The sequence below is a fragment of the Bubalus kerabau genome, chromosome 10 (assembly GCF_029407905.1).
Source record: "Bubalus kerabau isolate K-KA32 ecotype Philippines breed swamp buffalo chromosome 10, PCC_UOA_SB_1v2, whole genome shotgun sequence".
NCBI lineage: Eukaryota > Metazoa > Chordata > Mammalia > Artiodactyla > Bovidae > Bubalus > Bubalus kerabau.
Genome location: NC_073633.1, coordinates 22,036,778 through 22,053,980, shown reverse-complemented (window position 1 = coordinate 22,053,980; position 17,203 = coordinate 22,036,778). Strand labels below are relative to the sequence as shown.

At 39.0% G+C, this 17,203-nt stretch overlaps 1 protein-coding gene across 1 annotated transcript; it reads right to left on the bottom strand.

Moving 5' to 3' along the window:
- Positions 1-2,270: 2,270 nt before the first annotated feature.
- Positions 2,271-4,366, bottom strand: LOC129620987 (ADP-ribosylation factor-like protein 6-interacting protein 1). Its single transcript, XM_055536860.1, has one exon. The coding sequence runs from the start codon at positions 4,283-4,285 to the stop codon at positions 3,674-3,676; it is 612 nt and encodes a 203-aa protein (XP_055392835.1). The 5' UTR covers positions 4,286-4,366; the 3' UTR covers positions 2,271-3,673.
- Positions 4,367-17,203: the final 12,837 nt, after the last annotated feature.

Below are 17,203 nucleotides of genomic sequence, written 5' to 3'. Positions count from 1 at the left end.
TGTTAAGAATTAATATCCAGGACTTCCCTTGTGGTCCAGTGGCTAAGACTCCATGCTCCCAATCCAGGGGGCCTAGGTTCAACCCCTGGTCAAGGGACTAGATTCCATATGCTGCAACCAAAGATTCCACATGCCGCAACTGAAAAAAAAGATCTCACATGCCATCCCACATGCCACAACTAAAGACCCGGCCTAGCCAAATAAATTAAAAAATAATAATAATGATTAATACTCATTTGGCATATTTTCCTGATGAATGCTTATTTTCAATAATGATTGTTTTTTATGCCATTAGTTTAAATGTACTTTCTAAAATTCTTAATTCTTATAAGCCCTTAATCTAAATCAAAGTTGAGGTAATTGAGTAAGTAATTTTACTTTATACGAAGGTTACTATTGAAATTAAAAATCACAGAACATGGAAAATAAAACATGTGGTCATTGTACAGCCAAAGAAAATTAATATCCAGATGATTAATTCCTCTTACCTTGTTCATCTTCCTTATCCATTCATCTGTTGATGAGCCCTTAGGTTGCTTCCATATCTTAGCTATTGTAAATAATGCTGCTATGAACATTGAGCTGCACATTGAAAGATTTACAGTGTTTTTCTTTAATTTTTAAGGGCCTAACTTTTTTAAGAAAAGTTTTAGGTTCCCAGAACAATTGAGAGGAAGATAGCTTTCCCACTTACCTACTGCACCCACACATGCATAGGCTTCTCCATTATCAACATCCCCCACCAGAGTGGTACATGTGTTCCAGCTGATGAACCTACATTGATATATCATTATCGCCCAAAGTCCATCCTTAACATTACAGTTCACTCTCTCATCTTTCTACTTTTTCAATTTTTATTTACCATTCTTCTCTTTTACTTCTTGAACATTAAATTAGACCATTGATTTTCAGGATTTTTGTAGCAAATGGCAGATGGAGCAGCTGAGATTGACATGCTTATTTCCCAAAAGTAGAGTTCAGTAGAGTGGTATTATTTGAGGAAAAACTCCTGAAATGAAGATACATTAGAAATACCTTGTGAAATACTTTTTAAAATGGTGTTAAAACTGCAATCTAACTTAATCAAGCCTAATAAAATTTTTCTATAGTATTATGTACATTTAAGCATAAATGTACATAATGAGCATAGCATTGACTGAATCCCACAAGTTTTAGATTTCAGATTATTTTTATTATTTAGTGGAAAACATCTTCTAATTTCCACTGTAATTTTATCATGGGTTTAGAAGTATATTAAACATTTCCAAACGTGCAGGCATTTTGTAGTTGTATTTTTGTTAAAGACTTCTAGGTCAATTATACTGTCACCAGAGAATATACAACATATGGATTTAATCTTTTGAAATGTACTGAAACTCTATGAGGCCTAACATGGGTCAGTTTTTATGAATGTTCTGTGTATACTTGAGATGAACATGCATTGTGCAGTTGGGTACGTTTCTCCGTATATGTCTATTCATCGTGTTGTTTAAATTTCTTATCCCTGTGGAATTTTTGCCTACTTACAAGTTACTGAGAGAGGTATGTTAAAAATCTTCCACCTCAGTTTTTAATTTACATATTTAGCCTTCTAACTCTAACAACTTTGTGTTACGTATTTTGAAGCTGTGTTATTATATAGCGCTAATAGAGCAATGCCTGCTTTCTGTAGGTTACTGTTGCCATAGTACACCTTTTTACACTCTTTTTATTTCAGTCTTCCCGTATCCTTAAGAGTTTAGGCATTACTGTGTCTTATGGTTGTCCTTTGGAAAAGAATATATCTTTGTCTCCTCCCGAGTTTTTCTCTTCGTTTTCCAATTTTACTATAATATGCACAGATATGGTTTCCTTTGTTCTCATTTACTCATTTGTCTTTGGCTGTGCTGGGTCTTCATTGCTGCCTGTGAACTTCCTCTAGTTGCAGTGAGTGGGGCTACTTCGTAGCTGTGGTGGGTGGGCCTCTATTGTGGCGGCTTCTCTTGTCGTGGAGCACGGGCTCTAGGGTGTTTGGGCTCAGTATCTGCGCTCGTGGGCTCTAGCTGCACAGGTTCAGCAGCTGTGGCGCCGGGCTTAGTTGCCCCATGGCATGCCCCTGGACCAAGGATCCAACCCATGTCCCCTACACTGGCAGACAGATTCTTAACCACTAGACCACTAGGAAGTCCCCTTTGTTTTTGTTTTAGTAAATACATTTAGAACTTTTGTAAAACCATGATTAATGCCTTCTACTCATTTTGGTAAATTCTCAGATATTATTTGTTCAAATATTGTTTCTTTTTTTTTTTTCCAGCTTTTTTATTTATTCCCCTTTTAACAAAGCAGAAGAAATAATACAGAATTAAAACTGCAAAAGTAGTTAATTGGTAGAATACACATTCACACAAAAAATCTGGATAGGAAGACGAGCTTATATACAATGAGGAAACACACGTAAATTATGGTAGTTTGTAGGTTGTATACGAAACATTTAAAAAGTCAAACATGCTACACGGTGCCACTGTTTACAGCAATATTGAAGGGGAGAAAATAACACTAATTTAGGGGCTGATATACCACAAGGTCCAGGTTTCACAGCATCAGTGCAATAAATTCACAAAACTATATTACAGCTAGTTAATCAGTTTAAGAATTGTTCCCAAGTATATCACATTTCCAGCCCTCAGAGGTCCATTCCTACAGATTTCAACTACTCCATCTATGGGGACCAAAAGCAGCCAGTGTTACCATAAAAGGAGACTCTTGAGACTTATCTTTAAAGGCTTATTCTGGTCTTGAAAAATTGGTAGGATAAGGGTATTTTCTACTGAAATGAATCTTGACTCAACACAGGAAGACTTTTGTCCTTATTGGCTGGTCTTGGAGTGAAGATCATGGACATGACTCTTAACCTATTATGGACTTTAGTTCCAATTAACTGAAAATCTGAAATTTAAAAGTCCTAACTACCAACTTGTGTAAGCCTGCTACTAAAAAGCCTTTAAGGACGTACTAACTTCAAGTTTAAGTGCAAGGGAACAAGAGTTCTAAAAGTTCCTGCCAGATTCCCCATTTGGGAGGAAGGAAACATTGCGTTTCCTACAAACTGCTAAATTCTGCACAAGGGAGAAAACACACGCTAAGGCATAGAATTAGCTTCATCTTATTCCATGAGGCTTCTGCTCCCACACTATCGAAACAGAATGAGGAATGAATCTTAATTGGTCTCTTCATCAGAAGTGGTAAACTTGGTCTATACTCATGAAGCCAGTTTTTTAAGCAGACAATGGAAGCAGACGATAGAATAAGCTTCCTGAAGTCACAGACCACGATCCTGTATCCAGCTAAAAAAAAGATCAACTTGAACAGTTATCCCGAGTCACTGTTAACTGCACTAAAGGGTGAAGTTCACCACTATGTTATTTTAAAAGTAAGAGTTCAGTTAACCCTGGGTGACAAAAACCAAGATGAGGAACTGAAGAAAGAGTTGTCCATATAAGGCCAGCTGCTAAGAACACACCCATGAAGACACTGGGCATAAAGCCTTGCTTAGCAAGTCAGAATTTGTACTAAGGGCAGAGTGAGGGACAGCAGAGAGCTACTTCTGTAACATTTTAGTATCCAAACAGCATAACAGACACTGTTCCCAAGGACAATGTATACTCCATTAATCACACTGAATAAAGCAAATGCTTTATTCATTTTTCTTTTCTTTTTGTTTGAGAAGCTTGTTTATCTCTCTTTTGGCCATTCCAATGTACTTCGAAATGATCCCATGTTGGTTCAGTCCAGGAAGCAAGAGTAAGAAAGTCACTATCAGGTAGGTGAGAAGGAGGTTGTGGACTTGCTGTCCCACCCAAGCAACCGCAGCAAGAGAAATGATCATGGTCATGAAGTACATTTTAGGCTTTTCTTCCTTTAGTGTAAAGAGGCGTTTCCACCAGCCCACAGCTCTGCGTCGAGTTTTTACTAGATTGCTGCAAATTTCATGGAATCTTTGCTGTTGCTCGGTGGTCCATTTATTGGAGCCAAAAATTCTAGGTGCTAGAATGGGAACAAGGTAGTCAGCCAAGCACAAAAACATAACAAAACAGGAAACACCAGATAGAACAGATGGATCTAGATAGTAGATAGTCAGAAACACCAAAGAAACCACACCCATGATGGCAGGTGGAAACCAGGCTCTTTCCCATCGGAGGACTTTATCTGCCATCAGCATCACTTCTCCCCATTCTTGCAGCTGCTCTTCCAGACTTGCAGTCTCTGCAGCCAGCAGATTGGTGCTGCGATTATCTCCTTCCGCCATAGTTCTCGACGTGCCATATCAGCGAGCACAGGACGCCATCAAATCAAACCCTCCGCAGACTCCCTCGCCGCACCCCTAGCGCGCCCAAATATTGTTTCTGTTCCATTTTCTCTGTTTTACTTTGGGGCTACAATTAATATTACATATGCTTTTTCATCTTATCTGCTATTTGTTTTAATGACCTTTTCTATAGTTTCCATCATTTTGCCTTTCTCTCCCTACTTCTAAATATTTTCTTTTGACTCATGTTCCAGTTGATTAATATATATCTGGAAAATCTGCTTCTTAAGCTTTTAATATAAATAAGTAATCATGTATGTGCAAAAAAGATTTATATTTAAATATTTCTAATTTATGGATTATTTTAATAAATTATAGTTTATCTGTACAGTAGATTATATACAGCCATAAAAATTATATGTAGACTATTTAATAACATAGAAACATGTATTAAAGAGGAAAATAAGATTATAAAACATATGATCAGAATTTTAATAAATAAAAGACAAACATAAGAAATATACCAAAATATGAAGTTGTTAGCTATAAATGATGGAATTATGCCTAATTTTTTCTTTTTGCTTCTCCATTTGGCACAAATTTTATTCAGTGATAAAATGTTGTTATAAAGAGAACAAAAGTTATTTCTTAAAGCCTGAATAAATTCCTTAAACTCCATTTTATCAGCTGTACATCTGTTTTGTAAAGAAATATATACTTATTCTAGACTTTTATAATGCTTGGTTTAGAAGTAGACATAGCTGTCAAAATTAGTCATAATTTTATAAACACAAAGATAAGATTTAAATTTTTATTTAAATCCTCAATAATAGTAGGTGTAATTATTCATGTTACAAAGGGACTCTTTACTAAAATTTCTTCATAAAGTTTCTTTAACTTGGGTATTAATAGCTTGTGCAAAGATGGGCTGAATAAAGGACAGAAATGGCATGGATCTAACAGAAGCAGAAGATATTAAGAAGAGGTGGCAAGAATACACAGAAGAACTGTACAAAAAAGATCTTCACGACCCAGATAATCACGATGGTGTGATCACTGACCTAGAGCCAGAGATTCTGCAATGTGAAGTCAAGTGGGCCTTAGAAAGCATCACTACGAACAAAGCTAGTGGAGGTGATGGAATTCCAGTTGAGCTATTGCAAATCCTGAAAGATGATGCTGTGAAAGTGCTGCACTCAATATGCCAGGAAATTTGGAAAACTCATCAGTGGCCACAGGACTGGAAAAGGTCAGTTTTCATTCTAATCCCAAAGAAAGGCAATACCAAAGAATGCTCAAACTACTGCACAGTTGCACTCATCTCACACACTAGTAAAGTATGCTCAAAATTCTCCAAGCCAGCAATACATGAACCGTGAACTTCCAGATTCAAGTTGAATTTAGAAAAGGCAGAGGAACCAGAGATCAAATTGCCAACATCCACTGAATCATGGAAAAAGCAAGAGAGTTCCAGGAAAACATCTATTTCTGCTTTATTGACTATGCCAAAGCCTTTGACTATGTGGATCACAATAAACTGTGGAAAATTCTGAAAAAGATAGGAATACCAGACCACCTGACCTGCCTCTTGAGAAACCTATATTCAGGTCAAGAAGCAACAGTTAGAACTGGACATGAAACAACAGACTGGTTCCAAACAGGAAAAGGAGTACGTCAAGGCTCCAAGTATTGTCACCCTGCTTTTTAACTTATGTGCAGAGTACATCCTGAGAAACACTGGGCTGGAAGAAGCACGGGCTGGAATCAAGATTGCCAGGAGAAATATCAATAACCTCAGATATGCAGATGATACCACTCTTATGGAAGAAAGTGAAGAGGAAATAAAGAGCCTCTTGATGAAAGTGAAAGAGTGAAAAAGTTGACTTAAAGCTCAACATTCAGAAAACGAAGATCATGGCCTCCGGTCCCATCACTTCATGGCAAATAGATGGGGAAACAATGGAAACCATGGCTGACTTTATTTTTTGGGGCTCCAAAATCACTGCAGATGGTGATTGCAGCCATGAAATTAAAAGATGCTTACTCCTTTGAAGGAAAGTTATGACCAACCTAGATAGCATATTTAAAAGCAGAGACATTACTTTGTCAACAAAGGTCTGTCTAGTCAAGGCTATGGTTTTTCCAGTAGTCATGTATGGATGTGAGAGTTGGGCTATAAAGAAAGCTGAGTGCCAAAGAATTGATGCTTTTGAACTGAGGTGTTGGAGAAGACTCTTGGCAGTCCCTTGGACTGCAAGGAGATCCAACCAGTGCATTCTGAAGATCAGTCCTGGGTGTTCATTGGAAGGACTGATGTTGAAGCTGAAACTCCAGTACTTTGGCCACCTGATGCAAAGAGCTCACTCATTGGAAGAGACCCTGATGCTGGGAAAGATTGAGGGCAGGAGGAGAAGGGGACAACAGAGGATGAAATAGTTGGATGGCATCATCCACTCGATGGATATGGGTTTGGGTGGACTCCGAGAGTTGGTGATGCAAAGGGAGGCTTGGCGTGCTGCAGTTCATGGGGTCGCAAAGAGCCGGACACAACTAAGTGACTGAACTGAACTGAACTGAACAACAACCAAAGGTGCTCACTGAAATATTTTTTCAATGGTCTAGGTGAAATTACAAAGCACTTCTTTTCATTTTTCTCTCATTTATTTTTTCTCCCCACAACCCTTCTTACATTTTCCATATACCTTTTCTTAGCCTCTCCACATAATTTGTAGGTACTCAGTTTTACATTACCTTCTAAATATGCAAATTCCCTTCCTTTCTACCTCTTATTTTCCCTACAAATAAAAATTTCCATTTCACGCTGTAATTTTTCTCAGGAAAGCATTAAAAACATTAAAGCCAATCATGTCATCTTGCTGAAGTATTCCTCATAATGTATAGAGGACTGATGATTCTGTTTTCTAAAATAATGTGGCTGCTTTAGTCTAATATTTAGTGCTGTTACAATAATAGCTAGTAGTAGTATTTCTTCCAGCTGTTAATTCGGGGAAAATATAATGGGTTGTGAACAAATAGCTTAAAGCAAATAGGTTTCTGCCTGACCAGGGTGCTTAGCAATTTTTAACTTAGAAATAGTAAAGAACAGAATGGCAGAGTTCTTAAGAACTTGGCCTATCAAGCCAGCTTGCCTAGGTTCAAATTCCAGCCTTCCTGATATGTGACGTTGATAAGTATCATCTGTACTCTTTTACTACTTATAACTTTAAAGAAATAAAATCATATAAAGTAGACCTTACCATTGATATAATTCTCTTCTGATTTATATTTTTAGATTGCATGTGAGAATCAAGTTATACAAACACAATGGATGTAGGCCTGCATGTATCTTTTCTAATTAGTGTTTTTGGTTTCTTTGGCTAAATACCCATGAGTGGAATTGTTGGATCATATGGTAGTTCTATATTTAATTTTTTGAGGAATCTCCGTATTTTCCATAGTGGCTGCACCAATTTACATTCCCATCGACAGTGCAAGAAACGGTTCCCTTTTTCCAACATCCTTTCCAATACCCGTTATTTGTTATCTTTTTTGTAATAGCCATTGTGACAGGTATGAGGTGATGTCTCATCGTAGTTTTGACTTGCATTTCCATGATGATTAGTGATGTTGAGCATCTTTTCATGTGCCTGTTGGTCTCTGTATGTCTTCTTTGGAAAAATGCCTCTTCAGATCCTTTACCCATTTTTCAATTGGGCTATTTGAGTTTTGTTATTGAGTTGAATTCTTTTTACATTTTGGATATTAACACCTCATCAGATATATCATTTGCAAATATCTTCTCCCATTAAGTAGGCAGACTTTTAGTTTTATTGATAGCTTCCTTGGCTGTGCAAAGGCTGTGGCTTTATTTTAAACAGAATATACAGAACTTATAGTTTATATATTACTATTTACTTTTTGCATCCATATTTTTGATTATCAAATTTTCTTTTATTATTGGATGAGTTTACTTGGGGGGGGTTATATTTACCTCAACATCTTCCATATTATTCTTCATTTATTTATTTAATAAATACTTACTAAACATACTTGTGCCAGTTGCCCTAGACACTAAGGATGAGTGAGTGAGTGAGTGAAGTTGCTCAGTCGTGTCCAACTCTTTGCGACCCCATGGACTATAGCCTACCAGGCTCCTCTGTCCATGGGATTTTCCAGGCAATAGTCCTGGAGTGGATTGCCATTTCCTTCTCTAGGGGATCTTCCCAACCCAGGGATCAAACCCGGGTCTCCCGCATTGTAGACAGACGCTTTACCATCTGAGCCACCAGGGAAGTCAGACACCAAGGATACATTGGTGAATAACACAGACAAAGATTCTGCCCTCTTGGTGCTGAGCTTTTAGTGAGGAGCCAGACAACAAACAAGGAAATAAATGAATAATCTCAGATAGTGATTATTGCTTTGAAGAAACTCAGCAGAGTAAGATGGTAGAGCATCATTCAGGTGGGGGAGAGCATTTACTCTTTTAGGCAGTGTAGTCAATAAAGGCCTCTATGGAGATACAATATAGGATCAGAGACCTGAATGATCAGAAGAAAGTGAAAGTCATTCAGTTGTGTCCAACTCTTTGTGAACTTGTGGTCTATACAGTCCCTGGAATTCTCCAGGCAATAATACTGGAGTGTGTAACCTTTCCCTTCTCCAGATCTTCCCAACCCAGGGATTAAACTCATGTCTCCTGCATTGCAGCAGATTCTTTACCAGCTGAGCCACCAGGGAAGCCCAAGAGTACTGGAGTGGGTAGCCTATCCCTTCTCCGGCAGATCTTCCTGACCCAGGAGTTGAACCAGGGTCTCCGACATTGCAGGGGGATTCTTTACCAACTGAGCTTTCAGAAACAGCACATGCTCTGAATTTGAGGAATAGCAAGCCGGCTAAGGTGTTGCTGGAAATAATGAACTAGGCAGAGAATGATTAGAGATGAGATTGGAGTGGTATATAGGACCATACCACCTAAGACATTTAAGGTCACAAGCGTTTTATTCTGGGCTTAAATTCTGTTTTGAATGTATTCTTTGAGCTGGCTTAGCTAGTATTTATTTCTTTTTCTTAAAAAAACTTGATTAGATACACGTGTAAAACCATTAGAATTAGGTGAGAGAAGAAAGATATGGCAAATGTGGATATAAAATTTGATCGGTCAAAAATAAGCCTCTAGGAATTCTGGAAAGATGGTAGCAGTGAACGGTGTCATTGCTTTAAATCTCCCGAAATTTTTCCATGAAAGCAAATAGAGTAGTTCCTACTCTGTTAGTAGCAAAGAAGCTTGTACCAGATTAACCCTCCCATGGATGACGTGTAAGTTTGGGGAAGAAACATACCAGACAGCTCTGGAGGCGGGGACTAGGGAGCATCTACAGCAAGTAGGACCATGACGTCAGTCTTCAAGAGTTGAGCTGCCCTAGGGGGGATGTCCTCTATGTGCCTTTCCACCTGGTACACTCCCTGTTCCATACTGTGAAAGCGGTAGAACTCAGGCAGAAAACTGCAGCCTTGCTGGCTTGAGTCAAAGGTGAAAATTAAGGACTATTAGAATGAGAAGTAATAGTCATGGAAAATGAGAAGCCACTCAGGAGGGGGAACCAAAATCTGCTTACAAATTCTACCCAGATCCTTGACTAATCACTTTTATGTTTTATGGAGAGACCTCAGGGGACCCAGCAAAAAGCAGCAGTTGGAAGCCTTACTTTAGTTGCTATCCATCATAGCGGGAACAGGGAGTTTGACTCCAGCCAAGTTAACTGGCTATTTGGACAAAATCCATCATGCTTTGGAAGAAGAAAACAGAATTTATCATCCAAAATATCCTGTGCAAAATTTAGAATTATTATTTATGCACAGAAATTGGAAAGCATGACTCATAATCAAGACAAAAATAATTGATAGAAACCAACCCCAAGATAACCAGACGTTGTGATTACCAGGCAAGAACTTTAAAGGAGCTGTTATAAATATGTTTAAATAGGAAAATATAGCAGTATGGAAAGAAGAGTTAGGGAATCTCTGCAGAGAAAAGGAAGCTATAAAAAAAGAGCCAAATGGAAGTTCTAGAACTGAAAACAGACTATCAAAACTGACACAAGAAGAAACAGAAAATCTGAATAGCTTTACAGTTATTAAAGAAATTGAATTTATAATTATCCTTCCTTTCACAAAGAAAAGTCTAGGCCCAGATGACTTCACTTATAAATTCTATCAAACCCATAAGAAAAAAATGCCAATGTTACACAGCTCTTTCAAGAGAAATGGACTGGCAAACACTTGATTTCATGTTATGAGTTTAACATCACTCTATTACCAAAACTAGGCAAAAAAAAAAAAAAAAAAATTAAAAGAAATTACAGGCCAACATCCCCTGTGGAATAGATGCAAATATATTTAACTTTTAGCAAACATATCCTGCAATATATTATAAGACTAATATAACATGTCCGAGTATAGTTTAGCTCAGCAATGCAAGGTTTTCTTTACATTAAAAGAAATCAATGAATGTAGGGACTTCCCTGGCAGTCCAGTGGCTAAGACTCCCAATGCAGGGGGCCCAGGTTCAATCCCTGCTTGGGGAACCATATCCCATATATTACAACTAAGAGTTCGCATATACCACAATGAAGACTGAAGATTCTGTGTGCTGCAACTAAGACCTGGAGCAGCCAAGTGAATAAATAAATACTTAAAAAAAAAAAAAAAAAAAAAACAGTGAATGTAATTCACCACATTGAGAGAATAAAGGATACAAATCATACCATCTCATTAGATTTAGAAAGAATATTTGACCTCAACATCCATTCATGATTAAAAAAAAAATAAAGGAAACCTCTTAGTAAAATAGGAATAGGAGGGAACTTAATTTCTCAATCTGATGAATGGCAGCTGTGAAGTATACACTAATAATATAATAGTTAATGTTCAGGGGCTGAAAGCTTTATTCTTAAGATCAGGAACAAGGCAAAGATATCCATTCTTCAATATTCCTATTTAACATTCTGCTAAAGATCCTAATTAGTTCAGTAAAGATAAAAAGAAAGAAAATACATAGACATTTCAAAGGAAGATAAAAATCTGTTTCTTTCTATAGATGACACGATCATATACACAGAAATGCCTATAGGATCTATAGGAAAGCTACTAAAACCAATAAGTGAGTTAATAGTCAAAGTACAAAAATCAACTATTTCTATATAGTAGCAATAAGTAATTATAGAGAATGAAATTTTAGAAATCCATACCACTTACATAAGAATTCCCTGGCGGCCAAGTGATTAGGATTCCATGTTTCCATTGCAGGAGAGCCTGGGTTCAATCCCTGGGGAACTAAGATCCCACAAGTCACATGGCAGGGCCAAAAAAAAACCTCCATACCACTCACAATATGGAAGTGCAAAGTATTTAGAATAACCAAGGGCTGGAGAGAGAAAGAGCAACTGAAATTCTCATACATGGCTGTTGAGAACATAAAGAGTCACAACACTTTGGAAAACAGTTTGGCAAACTTTCATAAAAGTAACATATCCAAATCATTTGACCACATAATTTCATTCCTTGGTATCTATCCAAGAGACATTAAAATATATAGTCACACAAAGACTTTTTACACAAATATTCTTAAAAGTCAAAACCTGAAAACAACCCAAATGCTCATCAACAGGCAAATGGATAAACAGATAGTATTATATTCAAACAATGAAATTCTCTCCGCAAAGAAAACAAACAAACAAACGAACAAACATACATGTAACACCATGAATGAATTTTGAAAACACGCTGAGAGAAAAAATTCAGACTCAAAAAAGAGTACACACTCAGTATTTCTGTTTATGTGAAAGTTTAGAAAAGAGAAAAACCTGTATTAATAGAACCTCAAAGGGTAGAGGAAGTGTTTGGGGGCTATGCAAGACTTTTATATTCTGACGTGTTGAAAGTTACATTGGTACACACAGTTGTAGTTGTGCAAGTCACACCTTTGTGAAGCTGACTAAAGAAAAAAGCAATACATGCTAATTACCAAATGACCAACACAAACAATAAATTCAAAGTAGGCTTCACAGAATAGGTAAAACTCCAATGACCCTTTGAAGAGAAATAGGATATAGATATGTTATATTTTTTAAAAAGAAATGGAAAGCAAAAAAAAAGTCACCCCTGGCATGAATGCAGAAGAGAATGGGATAGAGCAGGGTTTCCCAATCCCGGGTCTGGAGATCGCTACCAGTGGGTGGCCTGTTAGAAGCCTGTGTCACACAGCAGGAGGTCAGCAGCGGGTGATTCAACAAAATTCATCCACTACTTCCTTTCAGCTCGAATTACAGCCTGAACCATACCTTCTCCCCCGCCTACCCGACCACCCCCATAAGTGGGAAATTGTCTTCCATGAAACCACTCACAGGTGGAAAAAGGTTGGCGATCTCCTCTAAAAGGGTTGAAAGTGAAAGTGAAGTCGCTCAGTCGTGTCCGACTCTTTGCGACCCCATGGACTGTAGCCTACCAGGCTCCTCAGTCCATGGAATTTTCCATGCAAAAGTACTGGAGTGGGTTGCCATTTCCTTCTTCTTCTCTGGGTTGGGGGTCTTCCCAATCCAGGGATCGAACCCAGGTCTCCTGAACTGCAGGCAGACGCTATTGTTATTAGATTGAAAGCAGAGGCTCTTACAATGAGATTCCTAGAATGTGGGAGGAGAAAGCTAGAGGCAGAATGTTGCCAAAACAAGGGGATTAATCCTTACCCTTTGAGCTCTGAATGACCTTTTGCAATTTTTTAATGGGAAAGTATGTTAGACAAATGAATCTGGAATATGGTGTGAAAAGAATTGACGAGAGAATTGGCTTCCACTGTAGCAGCTGCTGCTGCTAAATCGCTTCAGTCGTGTCCGACTCTGTGCGACCCCATAGACGGCAGCCAACCAGGCTCCCCCGTCCCTGGGATTCTCCAGGCAAGAACACTGGAGTGGGTTGCCATTTCCTTCTCCAATGCGTGAAAGTGAAAAGTGAAAGTGAAGTCGCTCAGTCGTGTCCGACTCTTGGCGAGAGGAGGGTTCAATCCCTGATGAACTAGGATCCAGCATGCTTCAGCCGGCACTGCTCCTCCCCCGCCCCGCAAAAAAAAAGAGAGAGCGAATTGGCTAGGGTTAAGATGACAGACTTCCGCAATGGTCTTGGCTTGAGAAGATAAAAGACTGAACTAGAGTAGGGGACGGAGAAGGCAATGGCACCCCACTCCAGTACTCTTACCTGGAGAATCCCATGGACAGAGGAGCCTGGTAGGCTGCAGTCCATGGGGTCGCTAAGAGTCAGACACGACTGAGCGACTTCACTTTCACTTTTCACTTTCATGCATTGGAGAAGGAAATGGCAACCCACTCCAGTGTTCTTGCCTGGAGAATCCCAGGGACGGCGGGGCCTGGTGGTCTGCCGTCTATGAAGTCGCACAGAGTCGGACACGACTGAAGCGACTCAGCAGCAGCAGCAGCACCAGCAGCAGAGTAGGGGATGGTAGAGAAAGGAGGCAACAAGAAAGAAGAATTGATTGGACACAGTGATTAATTTAGACACTGGATTGGTGAGCAAGGAGAGACTTGTACACTATGACTGAGTTTTTAAGCCTGGGTACATAAAAACAGCAGTATAATTAGTAAAAATAAGAAGGAGCCAGTTTGTGGAGAAAGATAGTGATTTCAATTTTAGGAATCAGTTGTCCGAGAGACCTACCATGACCCTACTCTTACTGTCCCTTAAGACTGGATGAAATGTCATTGCATCTACCAAAGCATGTCATGCTTAACTCACCAGAGCATTTATCACTTTGCTATAAATGACTGTTTACCAATATCGCCCCACTAGTCTCTATCTTGAATGTGAGGATTGTCTTTCATTAGTATTTCCATGTGCCAAGCACTGTTCTAAAGGTCTAAGGGGTTTGCAAATGTGCTTGGCATGTTTATAAATTATTTGCTAATAAATGCTGAACGTTGAATTTGAGAGAATAATGGAGCAGGAAAGCAGATGCCTTTCTCAGGCAATTAAGAGTGGTGAGGCATGGAGATGTAGCCTTGGGAGGCATTTACAGAAAAGTAATACTTGAAGCCATGATGTAGAATCCCTAAAGGAGAGCTTATAACACTCCTGTGACATTTAATGTCTTCATTACTTACCTAGCGAAACTGCTCCAAAATAAGAAGCAGGAGAGACCAAGAACATTGTACAAGCCTGCGCGTTATCTATTAATCAACAACTTCTGAGTATTCTGGAACTGGCTCTTGAGATAGATAACTGGCAAAACAAAATCAAACAAACAAAAAGACCCCGACTCTGTCTGGTGTTTGATGCTTGCCTCTTCCCTTTCTGTGCCAAGAATAATGAAGCAGTGACATTGAGAAAGTAAGAGAAAAATTCTGGGAAGATGGCAGCAGCCTGAATGCACCTATCCTGGCTGAATACTGAAACTTGAATGCAAGCTGCACCACTTATCAACTATATGAGCTTAGACAAGTTACTTCATCTCCCTGGGCCTCAGCCTTCTCGTCTGAGAAACTATGATTTTAGTACAGACATCCTATTTTTGTTGAGAGGGTTAAGTAAGTTACAATATGCAAAACTTTCAGAAACAGTGCTTGACAGAGGGTAAGAACTGCATAACTCTTAGCTAGAACCGGGGATGTGCGGTGGTTAAGAGGATGGACCTTGTAGCTCACTATCTGGACTTGAATCCTGGCACTACCATTTACCAGGCATGTTGCTTTACCTTTCTGTACCATGTTTCCTTATCTGTTATGACTACCTTTCATGGGCTTGTTGTGAAAACTAAATGAACATCAACTGCTGAGAACAGTGCCCATCACAGAATAAACATTATGTCGGTGTTAATTGTAACTTCCATCAACCCTATACCCCTTAGATCTTGATTCTCAAGCCTGTCTTCAGTTGCGTCCATACTCTTCAGTGGCCTCTCATCAGTCAATAGGACTATTGGAGGTTTTCAAATAAGGTCACACAGTGACACTAGATGGGGTTGCTGAGCTAAAGCACCTAAGAAAGGCTGGGCAGCGGTAGCAGAACTTTGGAGTTGAATGAGACTTTAGGGATGATCCAGTCTGCTCTTTTCATTTTGCAGATTAAGAAACTAAAGATCAGGGAAGTTATCTGATGTAACCCCAGCATGAAATTTTCTCAACAATCCAGTCTCTTCATTTCTGGTAAACCTCATCCAATTTCTTATCAGAAATGATGGGAAAATGAAGCTGGATATGTCTACAAATCTGACTTCTTCGCTAAAATAATTTGATCAAGCCTGAATGATACTGAAATCTCCAAAGAGGTGGGACCAAGATGCTGTCATTCACTGATTGCTCTGTCTGGCATATAGTAGATCCTCAGTTAATATTCGTTGTATGAATCTATCATGTTTTTAAAGCTCTAGAGATCTTAGATCTTCCTCAATATCTGTTCCATGCTGTCTGAAGTGGATTCCCTTGACATACATGTCTATTCTTTTCTGTCTAGCTTCCATGATGTCCGAGCTGAAAAGAACTTTGGAAAAATCATCCAGCCAAAATCCCTCATCTTGTCGATGAGAAAACTAAATGAGGTGATTTGTCCGGGGTCAGCTAACTGACTGATTAGTGGCAGAGCAGAGATTAGAATTTTCCCTAACTCATGGTCTTTAATAAAAATTCAAACTGCTTCAAGAAACTATCAATTTTTTTTCCACCTGTCCTTTTAAATGTTCCTTAAACTTTCCTCCAGGTCACAGATGATACCAGCTTATTATTAATTTTGAAAAAAAATGTTTTTGTAACTTCCCTCTGGGAGCAAGCTCACCTTTCATATCCTTCCCTCCCCCCCCCCCCCCCCCCCCCCGATTCCATTCAAACTACTAACCTGCCCTATCACAGCTACTCACCCATCTACCCTTTGTCCTTCTGGATCTTAATCCCTGCCCTTGAAGAAACAGTAGGTCCTCTTTCCACTAGTGCAAGTAAGGATGGGTCTTCAAATATTTCTAGGAGGCTGTCCCTGCCTTGTTATTAATAGTTTCAGAACAGACGGATTCCAGACATCTAGAACACCTCCAGGATTGTTCTAAGATGGTTCTATTACGGGTCTCAAATGTTATGCTGGACTGTGTGATAACATAACCCTGGGCGTCCCTAAACAGAGTGTGCCTCAGCTGGACTAAACGACATTCAGATATTTTTGCTACCACCACCTAGGAAATGAAGAATTTCTATATCCAAGAACTGCTTCCCTGATATACCTAAGTTCTAAGGAGCAGTTTATTTCTTTACCAACCCTACAATACATTTTTTAAGTGACCATAAAGTCTTCTACTCTCATCAAGAGATAAAATTTGTTTGTCCACTCCTTGAATCTGGCTTGGCTATATGACTCACTTTCACCAATGGGACATTAGCAAAAGTTACGCATACTGAAGCTTTGAAAACGCTTGAGTATCAAGCTTTGTCCTCCTCCTGTGCTTGGAAACCTAATATCACTATATGAATGAGTCCAGGCTAGCCTGCTGGAGAATGAGAGGCCATGTGCAGAAGAAATCAGACTCTTACAAGAGCCTTGAAATGCCAAACATCTGAATGAGACCATCCTAGATCATCCAGCCACTGCCAATGTGCCTGCTGACTAGAGAAGCTTGAGTAAGTCCAATAGCATCAGTCAAGCCTGTCCAAATTGAAGAACTTCCCAACGAACCCATGGAATTGTGAGCTGAATTACTGGTTGTGTTTTAAGTCATTACACTGTGGAGTTACATGTTATATGATAAATATCACCTGATGTATATGTCATGGTAAAGGCTCCCTAAGGCAAAGTCCATCAGTACTTTCTTCTTCATCTTAACCCTCATCCTCCTATTCTTCTATCATCATAGATTTAGTTAGCTCTTTTGAC